The sequence below is a fragment of the Aulonocara sp. 'chitande type north' Nkhata Bay genome, linkage group LG3 (assembly GCF_057382095.1).
Source record: "Aulonocara sp. 'chitande type north' Nkhata Bay isolate Kocher_YH1m ecotype deep benthic linkage group LG3, A_spYH_male_GT1.1, whole genome shotgun sequence".
Classification (NCBI taxonomy): domain Eukaryota; kingdom Metazoa; phylum Chordata; class Actinopteri; order Cichliformes; family Cichlidae; genus Aulonocara; species Aulonocara sp. 'chitande type north' Nkhata Bay.
The window spans coordinates 39,781,412-39,797,486 of NC_141346.1; the positions used below are offsets into that span (position 1 = coordinate 39,781,412).

Consider the following 16,075-nt stretch of genomic DNA (forward strand, 5'->3'; position numbering starts at 1 on the left):
TTTTTCAGCATCACTCTGAGACAGGATATTTCTAATTTTAGAGATGTTGCGCAAATGGAAGAAAGCAGTCTTACATATTTGTTTAATATGTGCGTTGAAGGACATGTCCTGGTCAAAAATGACTCCAAGGTTCCTCACCGCGTTACTGGAGGCCAAGGTAATGCCATCCAGAGTAAGAATCTGGTTAGATGTCATATTTCTAAGATTTTCAGGGCCGAGTACAATAACCTCAGTTTGATCTGAATTAAGAAGCAGAAAGTTAGCAGCCATCCAGGTCTTTATGTCTTTAAGACATTTCTGCAGTTTAACTAATTGGTGTGTGTTATCTGGCTTCATGGACAGATAGAGCTGGGTGTCAACTGCATAGCAGTGAAAATGTATGCTATGTCTTCTAATGATGCTGCCTAAGGGAAGCATGTATAATGTAAACAGAATTGGTCCTAGCACTGAACCCTGTAGAACACTTTTGACCTCAGTGTGTGAAGAGGACTCTCCCTTTACATGTACAAATTAGATAGATATGATACAAACCACTGCAGTGCAGTACCTGTAAAACCTACAGCATGTTCTAATCGCTCTAATAGGATATTATGGTCAACAGTATCGAATGCTGCACTAAGGTCTAGCAGGACAAGCACAGAGATGAGTCCACTGTCAGAGGCCATAAGAGGATCATTTGTAACCTTCACTAAAGCTGTTTCTGTGCTGTGATGAGCTCTGAAACCTGACTGAAACTCTTCAAATAAGCCATTCCTCTGCAGATGTTAGCTGTTTGACAACTACTCTTTCAAGGATTTTTGATATGAAAGGAAGGTTGGAGATTGACCTATAATTAGCTAAGACTGCTGGGTCTAGAGATGGCTTTTTGAGTAAAAGTTTAACTACAGCCACCTCGAAGGCCTGTGGTACATAGCCGATTATTAGAGATAGGTTGATCATATTTAAGATCGAAGAATTAATTAATGGCAGGAATTCTTTGAGCAGTTTTGTAGGAATGGGGTCTAAAAGACACATTGATGGTTTGAACGTGTAGACTGAAAGTCTGTGATAAAAATTATTCCATGGATAAAAACACTTGCTGCATTTCGAAGTGGCGTAGATGATGTAGATGGATACTTTTCACAACACATATTTTCTTATGGAGGTATATTAACACCATAGTATAAGCTGTGTACTGTATAAAAATGAAATCCAAAGGAAACTTTACGCCCTGCTTCGTTTAATTACTTCGTGTGCTGCGTTCACGGTCTTATTTAAATTTCAAATTCAACCCAATTGATCTTACACTAATTTCAGGTCCTAAGCTAAAAATAAATGCCGGAACTAAAGTGTAGAAGGAGTCCATGTTAAAAGCTCCTGGGTTAATTCACATGTGTTTTTAAGACAGGACATGTAACGTGTTCTTTATTCACATTTTTAATAATCGGGTTCTGAAAAGGAAATAACTGTATATAATTGTCAGTCATAGCTGTCTTTTGATGATTTCGAGATTTCCAACACAGCATGAATGCAACATTGCAGCAACTCGACTAGAAGAGAAAGAGAAAGTATTCCGGGGCTTTTAAATTCACTTAATCTGCCGGTCGCAGTTTGCTTGTTTGCTTGTTGGCGTCGAGAGTAAACTAAATAGTTTCTAAAGGTTTGTATGTGTTGTTGTTGTTTAGTTGCTGTTTAGTGTTTTCTTACCGCTATTAATTGCGGTTTATTTCTTTTTAAGGTGAGGTTTCTTTAGCAGTGCAGAAGTGAAGTGATCGCAGGACGGCACGGAAAATGAGCGGACACAACAGAGGTATTGTTTATAACAAATATTTCAACGATTTTAGAAAATATTTAGAGGTTTTTTTGTTTTCCTACTCAGACGTATTGTTGAAGTTGTACAATTATCCAGCGTACAGAAATTTCGATTTCCTTTTTGTCTTTTTAGTACTCATGTAATTGGAGTGCTGGCTTTTTTCCATTTAGCCTACATCAACATCCTTATCATCATAAATGTTTAATAGACAGAAAACTGCTGAATTATAGATCTCTCTTAGAATTTCTGAAGTTATTTTCAGATTCTTTTTTCTAACCAATTTCCTGCACTAGGTTGATTACTTAGTTTGGACAGACACTGGACTCTAAAGAAAGAGTTTTGCTTGTTCTAGTTTACCACTTACTAAAGCCACTACACTCCTGGCAATGCTCCAAGCCTAAATAGCCCTGATCTATAGGTCAACGTAATTTATTTTGGAAGTTTACAGGCAGTTCTTTGGACTTATTAGCTCTCTTTATCCCTGCACTGTAAATTTTGGAACACAATATAAATCAGCACGTGCTTTCCCAATCAGCCGATCACATCAAAGAAATTATTTTATAGTAATATCAATATTGGAAATAAATACCCAGTTAAACTCATAATATATGTATATGTAAAAAAAAAAAAATTCCCCACTCGCCACTGTGGGCGGTCAATCCTTCAAGCTCGGGTCCTCTACCAGAGGCCTGGGAGCTTGAGGGTCCTGCGCAGTATCTTAGCTGTTCCCAGGACTGCGCTCTTCTGGACAGAGATCTCCGATGTTATTCCCAGGATCTGCTGGAGCCACTCGCCTAGCTTGGGAGTCACCGCACCTAGTGCTCCGATTACCACGGGGACCACCGTTACCTTCACCCTCCACATCCTCTCGAGCTCTTCTCTGAGCCCTTGGTATTTCTCCAGCTTCTCGTGTTCCTTCTTCCTGATATTGCTGTCATTCGGAACCGCTACATTGATCACTACGGCCGTCTTCTTCTGTTTGTCTACCACCACTATGTCCGGTTGGTTAGCCACCACCATTTTGTCCGTCTGTATCTGGAAGTCCCACAGGATCTTAGCTCGGTCATTCTCCACCACCCTTGGGGGCATCTCCCATTTTGACCTCGGGACTTCCAGGTTATACTCGGCACAGATGTTCCTGTACACTATGCCGGCCACTTGGTTATGGCGTTCCATGTATGCCTTGCCTGCTAGCATCTTGCACCCTGCTGTTATGTGCTGGATTGTCTCTGGGGCATCTTTACACAGCCTGCACCTGGGGTCTTGCCTGGTGTGATAGACCCCAGCCTCTATGGATCTTGTGCTCAGAGCTTGTTCTTGTGCTGCCATGATTAGTGCCTCTGTGCTGTCTTTCAGTCCAGCTTTGTCCAGCCACTGGTAGGATTTCTGGATATCAGCCACCTCCTCTATCTGCCGGTGGTACATACCGTGCAGGGGCTTGTCCTTCCATGATGGTTCCTCGTCTCCCTCCTCTTTCTTGGGTTTCTGCTGCCTGAGGTATTCACTGAGCACTCGGTCAGTTGGGGCCATCTTCCCAATGTATTCTTGGATGTTCGTTGTCTCATCCTGGACTGTGGTGCTGACACTCACCAGTCCCCGGCCCCCTTCCTTCCGCTTAGCGTACAGCCTCAGGGTGCTGGACTTGGGGTGAAACCCTCCATGCATGGTGAGGAGCTTTCTTGTCTTTATGTCAGTGGCTTCTATCTCCTCCTTTGGCCAGCCTATTACCCCAGCAGGGTACCTGATCACGGGCAGGGCGTACGTGTTGATGGCCCGGATCTTGTTCTTACCATTCAGCTGACTCCTCAGGACTTGCCTGACCCTCTGCAGGTACTTGGTGGTTGCAGCTTTTCTAGCGGCCTCTTCATGGTTCCCATTTGCTTGCGGGATCCCCAGGTACTTGTAACTGTCCTCTATGTCTGCAATGTTGCCTTCTGGTAGTTCAATCCCCTCAGTTCTGACTACCTTCCCTCTCTTTGTTGCCATCCGGCTACACTTCTCCAGTCCGAACGACATTCCAATGTCATTGCTGTATAGCCTGGTAGTGTGGATCAGTGAATCGATGTCTCGTTCACTCTTGGCATACAGCTTGATGTCATCCATGTACAGGAGGTGGCTGACAACTGCTCCGTTCCGTAGTCGGTATCCGTAGCCAGTCTTGTTAATGATCTCACTGAGGGGGTTCAGGCCTATGCAGAACAGCAGTGGGGACAGAGCATCTCCTTGGTAGATCCCGCACTTGATGGTGACTTGTGCTATGGGCTTGGAGTTGGCCTCTAGTGTTGTACGCCACATCCCCATTGAGTTCCTGATGAAGGCTCTTAGGGTCCCATTCATCTTGTACAATTCTAGGCATTCCAGTATCCAGCTGTGGGGCATTGAGTCATAGGCCTTCTTGTAATCAATCCAGGCAGTGCACAGGTTGGTCAGTCTGGTCTTGCAGTCTCGGCTGATTGTTCTGTCTACCAGTAGCTGGTGTTTTGCGCCTCTGGTATTCTTGCCAATTCCTTTCTGTGTCCCGCTCATGTATTGACCCATGTGCCTGTTCATCTTAGCCGATATGATGCCTGACAGGAGCTTCCATGTAGTACTGAGGCAGGTTATTGGTCGGTAGTTGGAGGGGACCGGTCCCTTCTTGGGGTCCTTGGGGATCAGGACCGTCCGGCCTTCAGTTAGCCATTCCGGGTGTTTCTCGTTAACTAGCAGCTGGTTCATTTGTGCTGCCAGACGCTCGTGGAGTGCAGTCAGCTTCTTCAGCCAGTAGGCGTGAACCATGCCGGGCCCTGGTGCTGTCCAACTCTTCATACTGGAGACCCTTTCTTGGATATCTGCCACTGTGATGGTTACTGGACCCTGTTCAGGGAGGTCGCTGTGGTCTGCCCTCAGATCCTCTAGCCACTGAGCATTGCCGTTATGGGTTGCATCCTTCTCCCATATGCTCTTCCAGTATTGCTCCGTCTCCAGCCTTGGTGGTGCTGTTCTCTTATTGTTCCCTTGCCACTGAGAGTACACCTTTGCTGGTTCTGTGGAGAACAGCTGGTTTATTCTCCTGCCTTCTATCTCTCTGGTGTACCTCCTCAAGCGGCTGGCCAAGGCTGTGAGTCTTTGCTTGGCAGTTTCCAAGGCCTCAGGTATGGACAGCTTGCTGTATTTCTTAGGCACCTTATTTGTCGCACCTTGCTGCAACTCCGTTAGTTGGCTAACCTCCCTCCGTGCTACTTTGATCTTGCCCTCTAGCCTCCTTCTCCATGGAGGGTACTGCCCCTTGTCGCTGTTCAACTTGTAGCCAAGCATCTCACTGATCACTGCTGCCGTATTGTAGATCAGCTTGTTAGTGTCGGTAATCGTGGTTGTAGGTATTGCCCGTAGTGCTGCATTAACATCATCTAGCAGACCTTCTGAGGGTACTTCACGTAATCTTGGTAACCGGCTACGGGGGATCCAGGTTTCAAGCTTGGCCATGATCCTATTTTTCAGGTCAGTTCCTCTCGCACTCAACGATCCTTCTCCTATCGCACTTGGGGCTATGTACCCAATCTCGGGTGGGGGTGATGATATCGCCCCCCTGACCTGGCGTCCTGACTCCTCCTTGCCATAGCATTTGTGTTGTACCTCGTCAATCTCTAGCTGTGAGAGCAGTCCCTTCTTTCGGATGTTGGGTATCGAAGAATCCATAGGTCCCTCATCCTATTCATGTAGCCCCTTCCGCCGGGGTTACTTGCGTAGTAGCATTCCAACAACGCCCTGTTTTCGTCTCTTGCCCACCGATGCCTTCGATACCCAACATCCACAATGACGGCGAAACAACTAGTAGCTCAGTGTTCCAACATTCGAAAGAAGGGACTGCTCTCACAGCTAGAGATTGACGAGGTACAACACAAATGCTATGGCAAGGAGGAGTCAGGACGCCAGGTCAGGGGGGCGATATCATCACCCCCACCCGAGATTGGGTACATAGCCCCAAGTGCGATAGGAGAAGGATCGTTGAGTGCGAGAGGAACTGACCTGAAAAATAGGATCATGGCCAAGCTTGAAACCTGGATCCCCCGTAGCCGGTTACCAAGATTACGTGAAGTACCCTCAGAAGGTCTGCTAGATGATGTTAATGCAGCACTACGGGCAATACCTACAACCACGATTACCGACACTAACAAGCTGATCTACAATACGGCAGCAGTGATCAGTGAGATGCTTGGCTACAAGTTGAACAGCGACAAGGGGCAGTACCCTCCATGGAGAAGGAGGCTAGAGGGCAAGATCAAAGTAGCACGGAGGGAGGTTAGCCAACTAACGGAGTTGCAGCAAGGTGCGACAAATAAGGTGCCTAAGAAATACAGCAAGCTGTCCATACCTGAGGCCTTGGAAACTGCCAAGCAAAGACTCACAGCCTTGGCCAGCCGCTTGAGGAGGTACACCAGAGAGATAGAAGGCAGGAGAATAAACCAGCTGTTCTCCACAGAACCAGCAAAGGTGTACTCTCAGTGGCAAGGGAACAATAAGAGAACAGCACCACCAAGGCTGGAGACGGAGCAATACTGGAAGAGCATATGGGAGAAGGATGCAACCCATAACGGCAATGCTCAGTGGCTAGAGGATCTGAGGGCAGACCACAGCGACCTCCCTGAACAGGGTCCAGTAACCATCACAGTGGCAGATATCCAAGAAAGGGTCTCCAGTATGAAGAGTTGGACAGCACCAGGGCCCGACATGGTTCACGCCTACTGGCTGAAGAAGCTGACTGCACTCCACGAGCGTCTGGCAGCACAAATGAACCAGCTGCTAGTTAACGAGAAACACCCGGAATGGCTAACTGAAGGCCGGACGGTCCTGATCCCCAAGGACCCCAAGAAGGGACCGGTCCCCTCCAACTACCGACCAATAACCTGCCTCAGTACTACATGGAAGCTCCTGTCAGGCATCATATCGGCTAAGATGAACAGGCACATGGGTCAATACATGAGCGGGACACAGAAAGGAATTGGCAAGAATACCAGAGGCGCAAAACACCAGCTACTGGTAGACAGAACAATCAGCCGAGACTGCAAGACCAGACTGACCAACCTGTGCACTGCCTGGATTGATTACAAGAAGGCCTATGACTCAATGCCCCACAGCTGGATACTGGAATGCCTAGAATTGTACAAGATGAATGGGACCCTAAGAGCCTTCATCAGGAACTCAATGGGGATGTGGCGTACAACACTAGAGGCCAACTCCAAGCCCATAGCACAAGTCACCATCAAGTGCGGGATCTACCAAGGAGATGCTCTGTCCCCACTGCTGTTCTGCATAGGCCTGAACCCCCTCAGTGAGATCATTAACAAGACTGGCTACGGATACCGACTACGGAACGGAGCAGTTGTCAGCCACCTCCTGTACATGGATGACATCAAGCTGTATGCCAAGAGTGAACGAGACATCGATTCACTGATCCACACTACCAGGCTATACAGCAATGACATTGGAATGTCGTTCGGACTGGAGAAGTGTAGCCGGATGGCAACAAAGAGAGGGAAGGTAATCAGAACTGAGGGGATTGAACTACCAGAAGGCAACATTGCAGACATAGAGGACAGTTACAAGTACCTGGGGATCCCGCAAGCAAATGGGAACCATGAAGAGGCCGCTAGAAAAGCTGCAACCACCAAGTACCTGCAGAGGGTCAGGCAAGTCCTGAGGAGTCAGCTGAATGGTAAGAACAAGATCCGGGCCATCAACACGTACGCCCTGCCCGTGATCAGGTACCCTGCTGGGGTAATAGGCTGGCCAAAGGAGGAGATAGAAGCCACTGACATAAAGACAAGAAAGCTCCTCACCATGCATGGAGGGTTTCACCCCAAGTCCAGCACCCTGAGGCTGTACGCTAAGCGGAAGGAAGGGGGCCGGGGACTGGTGAGTGTCAGCACCACAGTCCAGGATGAGACAACGAACATCCAAGAATACATTGGGAAGATGGCCCCAACTGACCGAGTGCTCAGTGAATACCTCAGGCAGCAGAAACCCAAGAAAGAGGAGGGAGACGAGGAACCATCATGGAAGGACAAGCCCCTGCACGGTATGTACCACCGGCAGATAGAGGAGGTGGCTGATATCCAGAAATCCTACCAGTGGCTGGACAAAGCTGGACTGAAAGACAGCACAGAGGCACTAATCATGGCAGCACAAGAACAAGCTCTGAGCACAAGATCCATAGAGGCTGGGGTCTATCACACCAGGCAAGACCCCAGGTGCAGGCTGTGTAAAGATGCCCCAGAGACAATCCAGCACATAACAGCAGGGTGCAAGATGCTAGCAGGCAAGGCATACATGGAACGCCATAACCAAGTGGCCGGCATAGTGTACAGGAACATCTGTGCCGAGTATAACCTGGAAGTCCCGAGGTCAAAATGGGAGATGCCCCCAAGGGTGGTGGAGAATGACCGAGCTAAGATCCTGTGGGACTTCCAGATACAGACGGACAAAATGGTGGTGGCTAACCAACCGGACATAGTGGTGGTAGACAAACAGAAGAAGACGGCCGTAGTGATCAATGTAGCGGTTCCGAATGACAGCAATATCAGGAAGAAGGAACACGAGAAGCTGGAGAAATACCAAGGGCTCAGAGAAGAGCTCGAGAGGATGTGGAGGGTGAAGGTAACGGTGGTCCCCGTGGTAATCGGAGCACTAGGTGCGGTGACTCCCAAGCTAGGCGAGTGGCTCCAGCAGATCCCAGGAACAACATCGGAGATCTCTGTCCAGAAGAGCGCAGTCCTGGGAACAGCTAAGATACTGCGCAGGACCCTCAAGCTCCCAGGCCTCTGGTAGAGGACCCGAGCTTGAAGGATTGACCGTCCACAGGGGCGTGCTGGGTGTTTAGTTATATATATATATTGGTTTGACTGTTTTGGATTGTTTCTCTTCTATGGTATTTTATGATCAAGACTAACGTTTTAAATATATAGCTTCTTTGCATGCATTCTTTCTTCCCATCAGCTAACAGGTACCATGGTCTGATGAAACAAGGATCCACATGTTACTTGAACAGTGTGCTGCAGGTGCTGTTCATGACCAAAGACTTCAGAGAGGCTGTGAAAAAGTTTGTTGTCCAGCTTTAAGTGTGATTCTGTATTTATCATATATGAAGTTTAGGATGCATTTGTTAATCACTCATGTTTACTTCCTGTGTAGGTACTCTGAAAAAAATCCTAACACTGACTTCCTTGATCATCATCTGAAAGTCTTATTTGATAACTTACATAAGGATACAACATACACATATAACATAACAAAGAAGATGGGCATCAACAACGGTACAGAACAACAAAACTTTTTTAACACTGTAAATTCCTGAGCACTGTATAACTTTAAACATATTACTATTATTTATTCAAATGTTTCATCATTATAACAATGGAAAATTGTAGGTTGAAATTACAAAATGACTTAAAAATAATAATAACATGCATTTATCACAGTGAATGAACAGCAGGATGCTGCAGAGTACTTTGAGAGGATTTTAAGAATGACCAGTCCTGATGCATCAGAGGTAAGGTCTTCATTGATATATCTATACACTGGATCAATATATAACTTTTTAATTCAGGGGTCTTTGTCTTACAGTATAAAATGCTTTGTCAACTTTTGTTGTGAACAAATGCTATCTAATTATAACTGAAAGAAAATGAACAGATTTTTGTGCATCTGTATTTTCAGATCTTTCACGGTCAGTTAGCAAACAAGACCACCTGTTCTAAAAGTCATATACAGACTGATGGAGATGCACCATTTTGGCATCTTCCTCTTTCACTGGTGGATTCCTGCAGTGAAGACTACAGTGTGGTAAGGATCTGACAAGCTGCAAACTTCTCTGCATGTTTCTATTCTCAGGATGTAGCAGCTGTGAGAAATTGTTTTGACCTTACATCCTTTTGCCAGTAAAAGATATATAATCTTTTCATATTTCGCTCAGTAAATGATGACTGTTTTATTCTATCCACTGCATTTAGCTTTGCTTAAGTGGATTCTGTGCAGTGCTTTGTCTGATTATGTAGCAGGAAAATGTATAGCAATGATCTCTGAAAAAAATGGAATCCTGAAGATTTTTTATACTAATCATGGCCTCTCTGACTTGCACTAACGTATCTTTGGGTTTCACAATTTATATTAAATTAAAATTAAAGCAATAAGATATAAAGCACACATTCGACACTTTGAATCAATCTTAGATAGTATATATGCTGACTTTGTCATGAAAGAACAAGCAAATAGTCCTGATCTCACCAAAAAATTGCTTGTCAGTCAGTTGTCCAATTAATTTGAAAAAGTGGGATCTGTGTCCAAAAAAAAGCTGTAATTTTGATACAGGTCATACAAAATTATTTTTAAAAATCATTGAATTAAACCTGAAAGTCTGCACTTCAGTCACATACTGACTGATTTACAATCCACTGTGGTGGTGTACGGAGGCAAAACTACAAAAAAAAGCTGGTGTGGCAATTTTATATCAGGTAACTGGTTAAGCTAAAAATTATTTAAATCAGCTCCTACAGTCCAAATGAATGCTAACATGAGAAGTTGTATATATGTTTACTGGTTTGGATTTTTTTCACTTTTCTCTTAAGCAATATATCTTAACCTTTGAGTCTGAATTAATAAAGTTAGTAGGTCATGTTTAAATCTTCCTCCTCGTGGAAACATTCTTCACTTCACTGGTCATCACATGATTGTTTGAGCTGATTTTAAATAACATGGGTGTATTTATTTTTCAGGAAGAAGGAATTGGAGAGTTTTTTAAACCTTCAGATTTCTGTGGAGAAAATCAGATGTACTGTGAGCAGTGTGATGACAAAGTTGATGCTACTATGGTGAGTATAAAGAAGTTTATGATTGTTTTATGATTCATTAAATACAATTACTCAAGCATATTAACATGTATTGGGAACAGACAAACTCCTTGAGGCGACTGTTATTGTGATTTCGTGTTGTATGAATAAAACTGAACTGAATTGAATGTTTTTCATTCAGACAGATGTAATAAAGCATCATCCAGATGTTTTGTGTCTGATGCTGAAGAGGTTTGAGTTCAACTATAATTACATGTCATACATCAAAATCACCTGTTCTGTGAAGGTTCCCTACAGGCTGCAGATACCAGAGGTATTTTTAGTATTTTATCACAATCCTGTTTGTTTTCTTCAGTCATTCTGATGCTTTCTGTTTTTCCTTTGGTAATCAGAGTCAGACATATGAACTGTATGCGTTTGTGGATCATTTTGGGGATCTGAGAGGTGGACATTACAGTGCAACAATCAAGATCCAGGAGGAACATGGAGACAAATGGTATCAATTTGATGATACCATTGTCACAGAGGTAGGACTAAACACTCATTCATTGTTGATACAAAAAATAGTTTACATTACTCATGACTTACAGTGGCCAAACAAATCCATCATGTCAAACTTTATTATTTTTTCCATCATCAGGCTGACTATCAGCCATTCCAGCTGGATACCACTGAGAGGTAAGTTTTTGTGCTTTGTATCCTCACTGTACATTATTTTCCAATTATTTCATAACTTTTCACGTTCGCATCCATGGCCGTTCTAGAAATCTATATATATGTGGGCAGACATAAATGTAGCTAATCTAGCTTTTAGGGTAACTGAGGCACGCAAACCCCCTGACCTCATTAAAAACAAAAGAAGAAAAAATAAAATAAAATATTGCTCGTGAGATTCTAACAACAACAAAAAAACATGAAATGTACCTTAATTGGATGTCCTACATTAAATATGTTTAAACCCAACAATAGTACTACTCACTATTCCCAATATTAACAAAATTAAAAAAGGGTAGGCCAAGTTATATATATATATTAAAAAAGACAATACATAGACAATACATAATACATGCATAGTAATAAAAAAATTGTAGATTGGATGCGCTTAAACAGAGCACAGAGGAAAAGAATAAACGAGACATGAAACCAGCTGATATTTCAGCTACTGTAGTAATTCTTATCCATATTCAGTTTGTCTATTATTCTATTTATTATCTATTATTTTCTTTAACAACTTCAAAAAGTTTGACTTAAGGGGGCAGGATGTCTGTTTCAGGGGGCAACGCCCCCTCTTGCCCCAGCGTAGAGTCGCATTTGTATCAAACAAAACATGCATTCAATACACTTTTCTCAAATATACTGTGCTACATGTTAAAGTATTGTTTCAACTCTATCCCTAAAACTCTCCTGTGCAAAAGCGAAAATAATAAAATGAATGAAGAAAATGTAAACAGGTGTATCTTTAAATATTTACGCTATTAGAAAAATATCAACATACACAGACACATATTAATAAGTCAGAAAACACTGCTGCAAAAAATAAATCTGTTTTAAAATATTAGCCAAATAAATCACTGCATGCGACAGTAACATATATCATATTTGTCCATTAGGTTCCAGACTGCATATCTTCTGTTTTACAGGAAAAAGAAAGGTAAGAGCAGATATTTTATTGTGGTTTCTTCAGCTGTTTGGTGCCTGCATGACTTTGTTTTTGCTTTGTGCTTCATGCCTTAGATACTGGTATTCAAGAGTCCATAGATGTGTCCATCAGTGAACCACCCACCATCAGTAGTGAATATGATCAGAGTCAAGATGGGAAAAATAAGAGAAAGAGAGAAGACGCGGAGGAGAAAGACACCGAGGATAATCCAAAGGCTGCTCACTTACAAGAAGCAGGGGGATCACCTGACACCCCTTGTAATGTGGATCCTCCGGACAAAGAACTAAATAAGGACAATGGAACCACTGGAAGTGATGACCTGGATCAAAAACATACAGAAGTGGATGATGCTAAAAAGAACAGGCCAGAAATTAATCCTGATTTTAAACTTGATGTCAGTGACACATCAGCAGTATGTGATGAACTAAACAGACAGTATGAGATGAGTAAATTAATGGATGGTAAATCAGATAAAGCCGAAGATAAACAGTCAGAGAAAAAAAGCCATGCAGATCCTCCAGCTGTTAGAGAGAACATATATGAACATCAGGAGGATAAACAAACAGTTGAAATTTATTACGACTGTAGTCACACTGAGGAGGCGAAAACAAAAACAGATTTTCAAAACGATGCAAAAGGAAAGATTAGTGCTGATAAACCAACAGCAGTGATGTGCTGTGACACACTTCGAAATAAAGAAACAGTTGATGTTAGAAAAGAAAACATAATAAAAGATGATCAGATTCATGAACATGGATACAGTGATACATTGAACATGCAGGATATCAGTGTTACACATTCAAATAATGATGCTTGTGTAGAGAGAGAAATCAGTGATATGGAGGAGGACAGGACAGAAATAAAAGAAGCTAATAAAGGTGACCACAGTAATTTTGGGGAAAACACAGCAGAGAAGGTAATTGGTGCTGCTAAAACACAAAAAGATGTTGATGTGGAGGAAGAATATGAAGGAAATACTGAACAAATTCAGATAAGAGAGAAATCCCTTCAGAGACCAGCAGGATCAGAAACTATAGAAATACAGAAAGAAAACCAGGATTTTGGTACTAATGAAAAAACAAAAGCAGAGAATTGTCAACCAAAGGTCAGCACTGAGATTAAGGAAATCACAGAAGGAGGACGTGGTTCACAGAAGTCAGGAAACGTTCAAATAACTTCTGTAGAAAAAAAGCAGAACCCTGATGGAGAGCATTCTGGGACAAAGCTGAAGAACACGGGAATAGAAACTGTAGAGAAAACCTCACAGGGCAGCTCTGAGAGACATGTCAAAAATAATGAAGGAAAGACTGAAACTAAAGTGCAGGCAAACAATGCTATCAAGCCTGGAGGAGTTAAACCGAATGAGTCAAGTTTGCCAGAGCAGCAGAAAAGAAGAACCAAAAGAGAAGAACAAAAACATAATGACACAAGTTCTTCAATATACAACAAAAATCATGAAGATGGAGAAATAGAACCTGCAGGTTCAGAATATGATGAAACAAATGAGACATGTGGGTGCATCCCATTAAGAAAAAAAAAAAAAAAAGAAAAGAAAGAAAGAAAAAACAGTGGCAGCACAGAAAGAAAATTAAAAACAAAACAAAAGAAAACTACTGGGTTTTTTGCGCAGGCAAGGAAAAAACTGAAAAGGCCACACCAGAATTTGGAGTCAGATTAAGTTGAAATATTTTTTAAAAGATTATATATTTTACAAGCCTCCACTTGTGATAATTCAGCATAAATGAATCATCTTTATTTGAAGACATTATAAGCAGGCCACAGAGATCAGTAGCATACAAGCCATATGCGGAGCTCTTTAATAAGTGTAACTATCTTGATTTTGATTTAATTGGAGAATGCAGTATGTGTGTTACCAGCAAGAAGAAAGAGGCAAGAAAACAAAAACAAAACAAACAACAACAAAAAAAAACATACCAGTATATTTTTATTATTTTAAGCAGCTTTAGAATCATTTGCTGTGAAAAAGAAAACACGATTTTTGCTATTTTTTTTACTCTATCCCATTTAATTGTGATTTTGCGACATAAACCCTGTTTCACTGTGATGCAGTTTGTTAAATGACCAGACTGATTTCTTAAAAATATTGTTTCCCGGTTTAATATTTCCCAGTATTGTTTTTAATATCAGTTTTTTCATGTGACCGTTCCTCTTTTCTTGGATTTTAGTATAAATGGTATAAATGGTAATCTGTTTTGAGGCAAAAATAATATTTCCACTAGTGACATATTTTTGTTTAATTTTCACTGAAGGGAACACAAGTATAAATGTTACACTGAAACTAGTGGTTGTAAGTTATTGTTTGCAAAAACCTGATGTCACACTGAAGAAATGACAGACTATTTAAGATTTAGTTAATGGAAAATTCTTATTCTTATTCTTATTCTTATTCTTATTCTTATTCTTATTCTTATTCTTATTCTTATTCTTATTCTTATTATTGTTATCACTATTATTTTCCCAAATTGCTTTTTACCTAACTGTTTAACAAATATTCAAGTAGCTTATGTTGTTGTTCTTGATTAACTGAACATGATCATATTTTTTATTATTTTCTTTTTCTTTTATTCTTTTATGAATTTTGTTGGTTTTCATTGTTCTTTTTTGTTCTCGGTCTTCATTCACATTTGAGCTTTATTCTTCATACTTCTGGAGTCTATTTAATTTGTGTTTACTAACCTGATTTTGATCACATAACCTGATTAGGAGCAGGTTGTGTTCAAAGTTTCAGTTTCAAATTAACCTCAGAATTTCACTGATTGTCTTATTTACAGCATTTTTAGGTGTAATATAGATTCTCTACTAAGATCACAAATGGACTACACCTATAAAATTGCAGCTCTGTAAATAGTTCATTGTGTTGTCACTGGAATGTGTTCACTTGAGGCAGAAAATATATAAATGTTTTTTCACTTGATTCTAATCTGCTGCTAAGTCTCTTTTGTTCTGCTGGAATTGCAGCTACTAAAACACAGAACACACACTAAACCTCTTTAACTATGACTACAATGCACATTGTAGTTCAGTTTTAGCTATTAATTCTTGGGTTAGTTAGTTTCATTTTGGGCTTCACCCAGTTTCTGTTGACAATAATACACTAGTATCTAGTGTTCTTCTGATTGGGGAGTGTTTATCAGCTGTTCCCTGTAATATGCTTCTCATTTAATGTAAATATGCATATCCAGTGGTGGGCAACTTAAAGCCTTGGAGCTGTTCTAATTGTTAATTGTACACAAACTGTGAATATATTAAAAGGTAATTCAAACCTGTCATAATGCATCAAGTGACTTGCTGCAAGTACCCAGGAGAAACTGAAATAAAAGATAATAAATAAAAAGATAAATAGGCTGCTAAATCTTGGTGCTTTAAATGAGTAAGAGATAGCGTTTTTCCCTTGGTTAAATTTCACTTATAATTTTACCAGTTAAGCCAACTACAGCAGCTATATGCACTTGTTATGATGGTGTTAGGTTATATAACAAAAATTCTCACATATATTTAGTGTTTTGGTATTTCCTTATATTGGTCACATATAGACTGTTTGTGATGCCGATAACAAACTCAGTGTCTTTTGTTTTTGTTCTGTGCAGTGGTCAGGAGACACTCTAGTACCAGAGATGTTGTGCGGTTATGCCGTCACACTGCCTACCTGGTGGTGCCGCAGTCTGCTGGATCAAGTTTCTTTCTTTCTTCATTTTTTCCATCCTTTTTCTCCTTTTTTTCTTCTTTCCAAAATGTGGTCGATATTTACATTTCCTAAGGAGAAAACAAACACAGACTCAC

At 41.6% G+C, this 16,075-nt stretch overlaps 1 protein-coding gene across 1 annotated transcript; it reads left to right on the forward strand.

Moving 5' to 3' along the window:
• Window positions 1-1,541: 1,541 nt before the first annotated feature.
• On the forward strand, window positions 1,542-14,267 carry LOC147335650 (uncharacterized). Its single transcript, XM_086280463.1, has 12 exons — window positions 1,542-1,639; window positions 1,718-1,789; window positions 8,765-8,867; window positions 8,960-9,081; window positions 9,247-9,317; window positions 9,485-9,610; window positions 10,540-10,635; window positions 10,796-10,927; window positions 11,007-11,141; window positions 11,255-11,292; window positions 12,225-12,265; window positions 12,349-14,267. Exons 2-12 carry the CDS (start codon window positions 1,771-1,773, stop codon window positions 13,950-13,952), a joined length of 2,487 nt encoding a protein of 828 aa, XP_086136589.1. The 5' UTR covers window positions 1,542-1,639; window positions 1,718-1,770; the 3' UTR covers window positions 13,953-14,267.
• The last annotated feature ends 1,808 nt before the right edge of the window (window positions 14,268-16,075 follow it).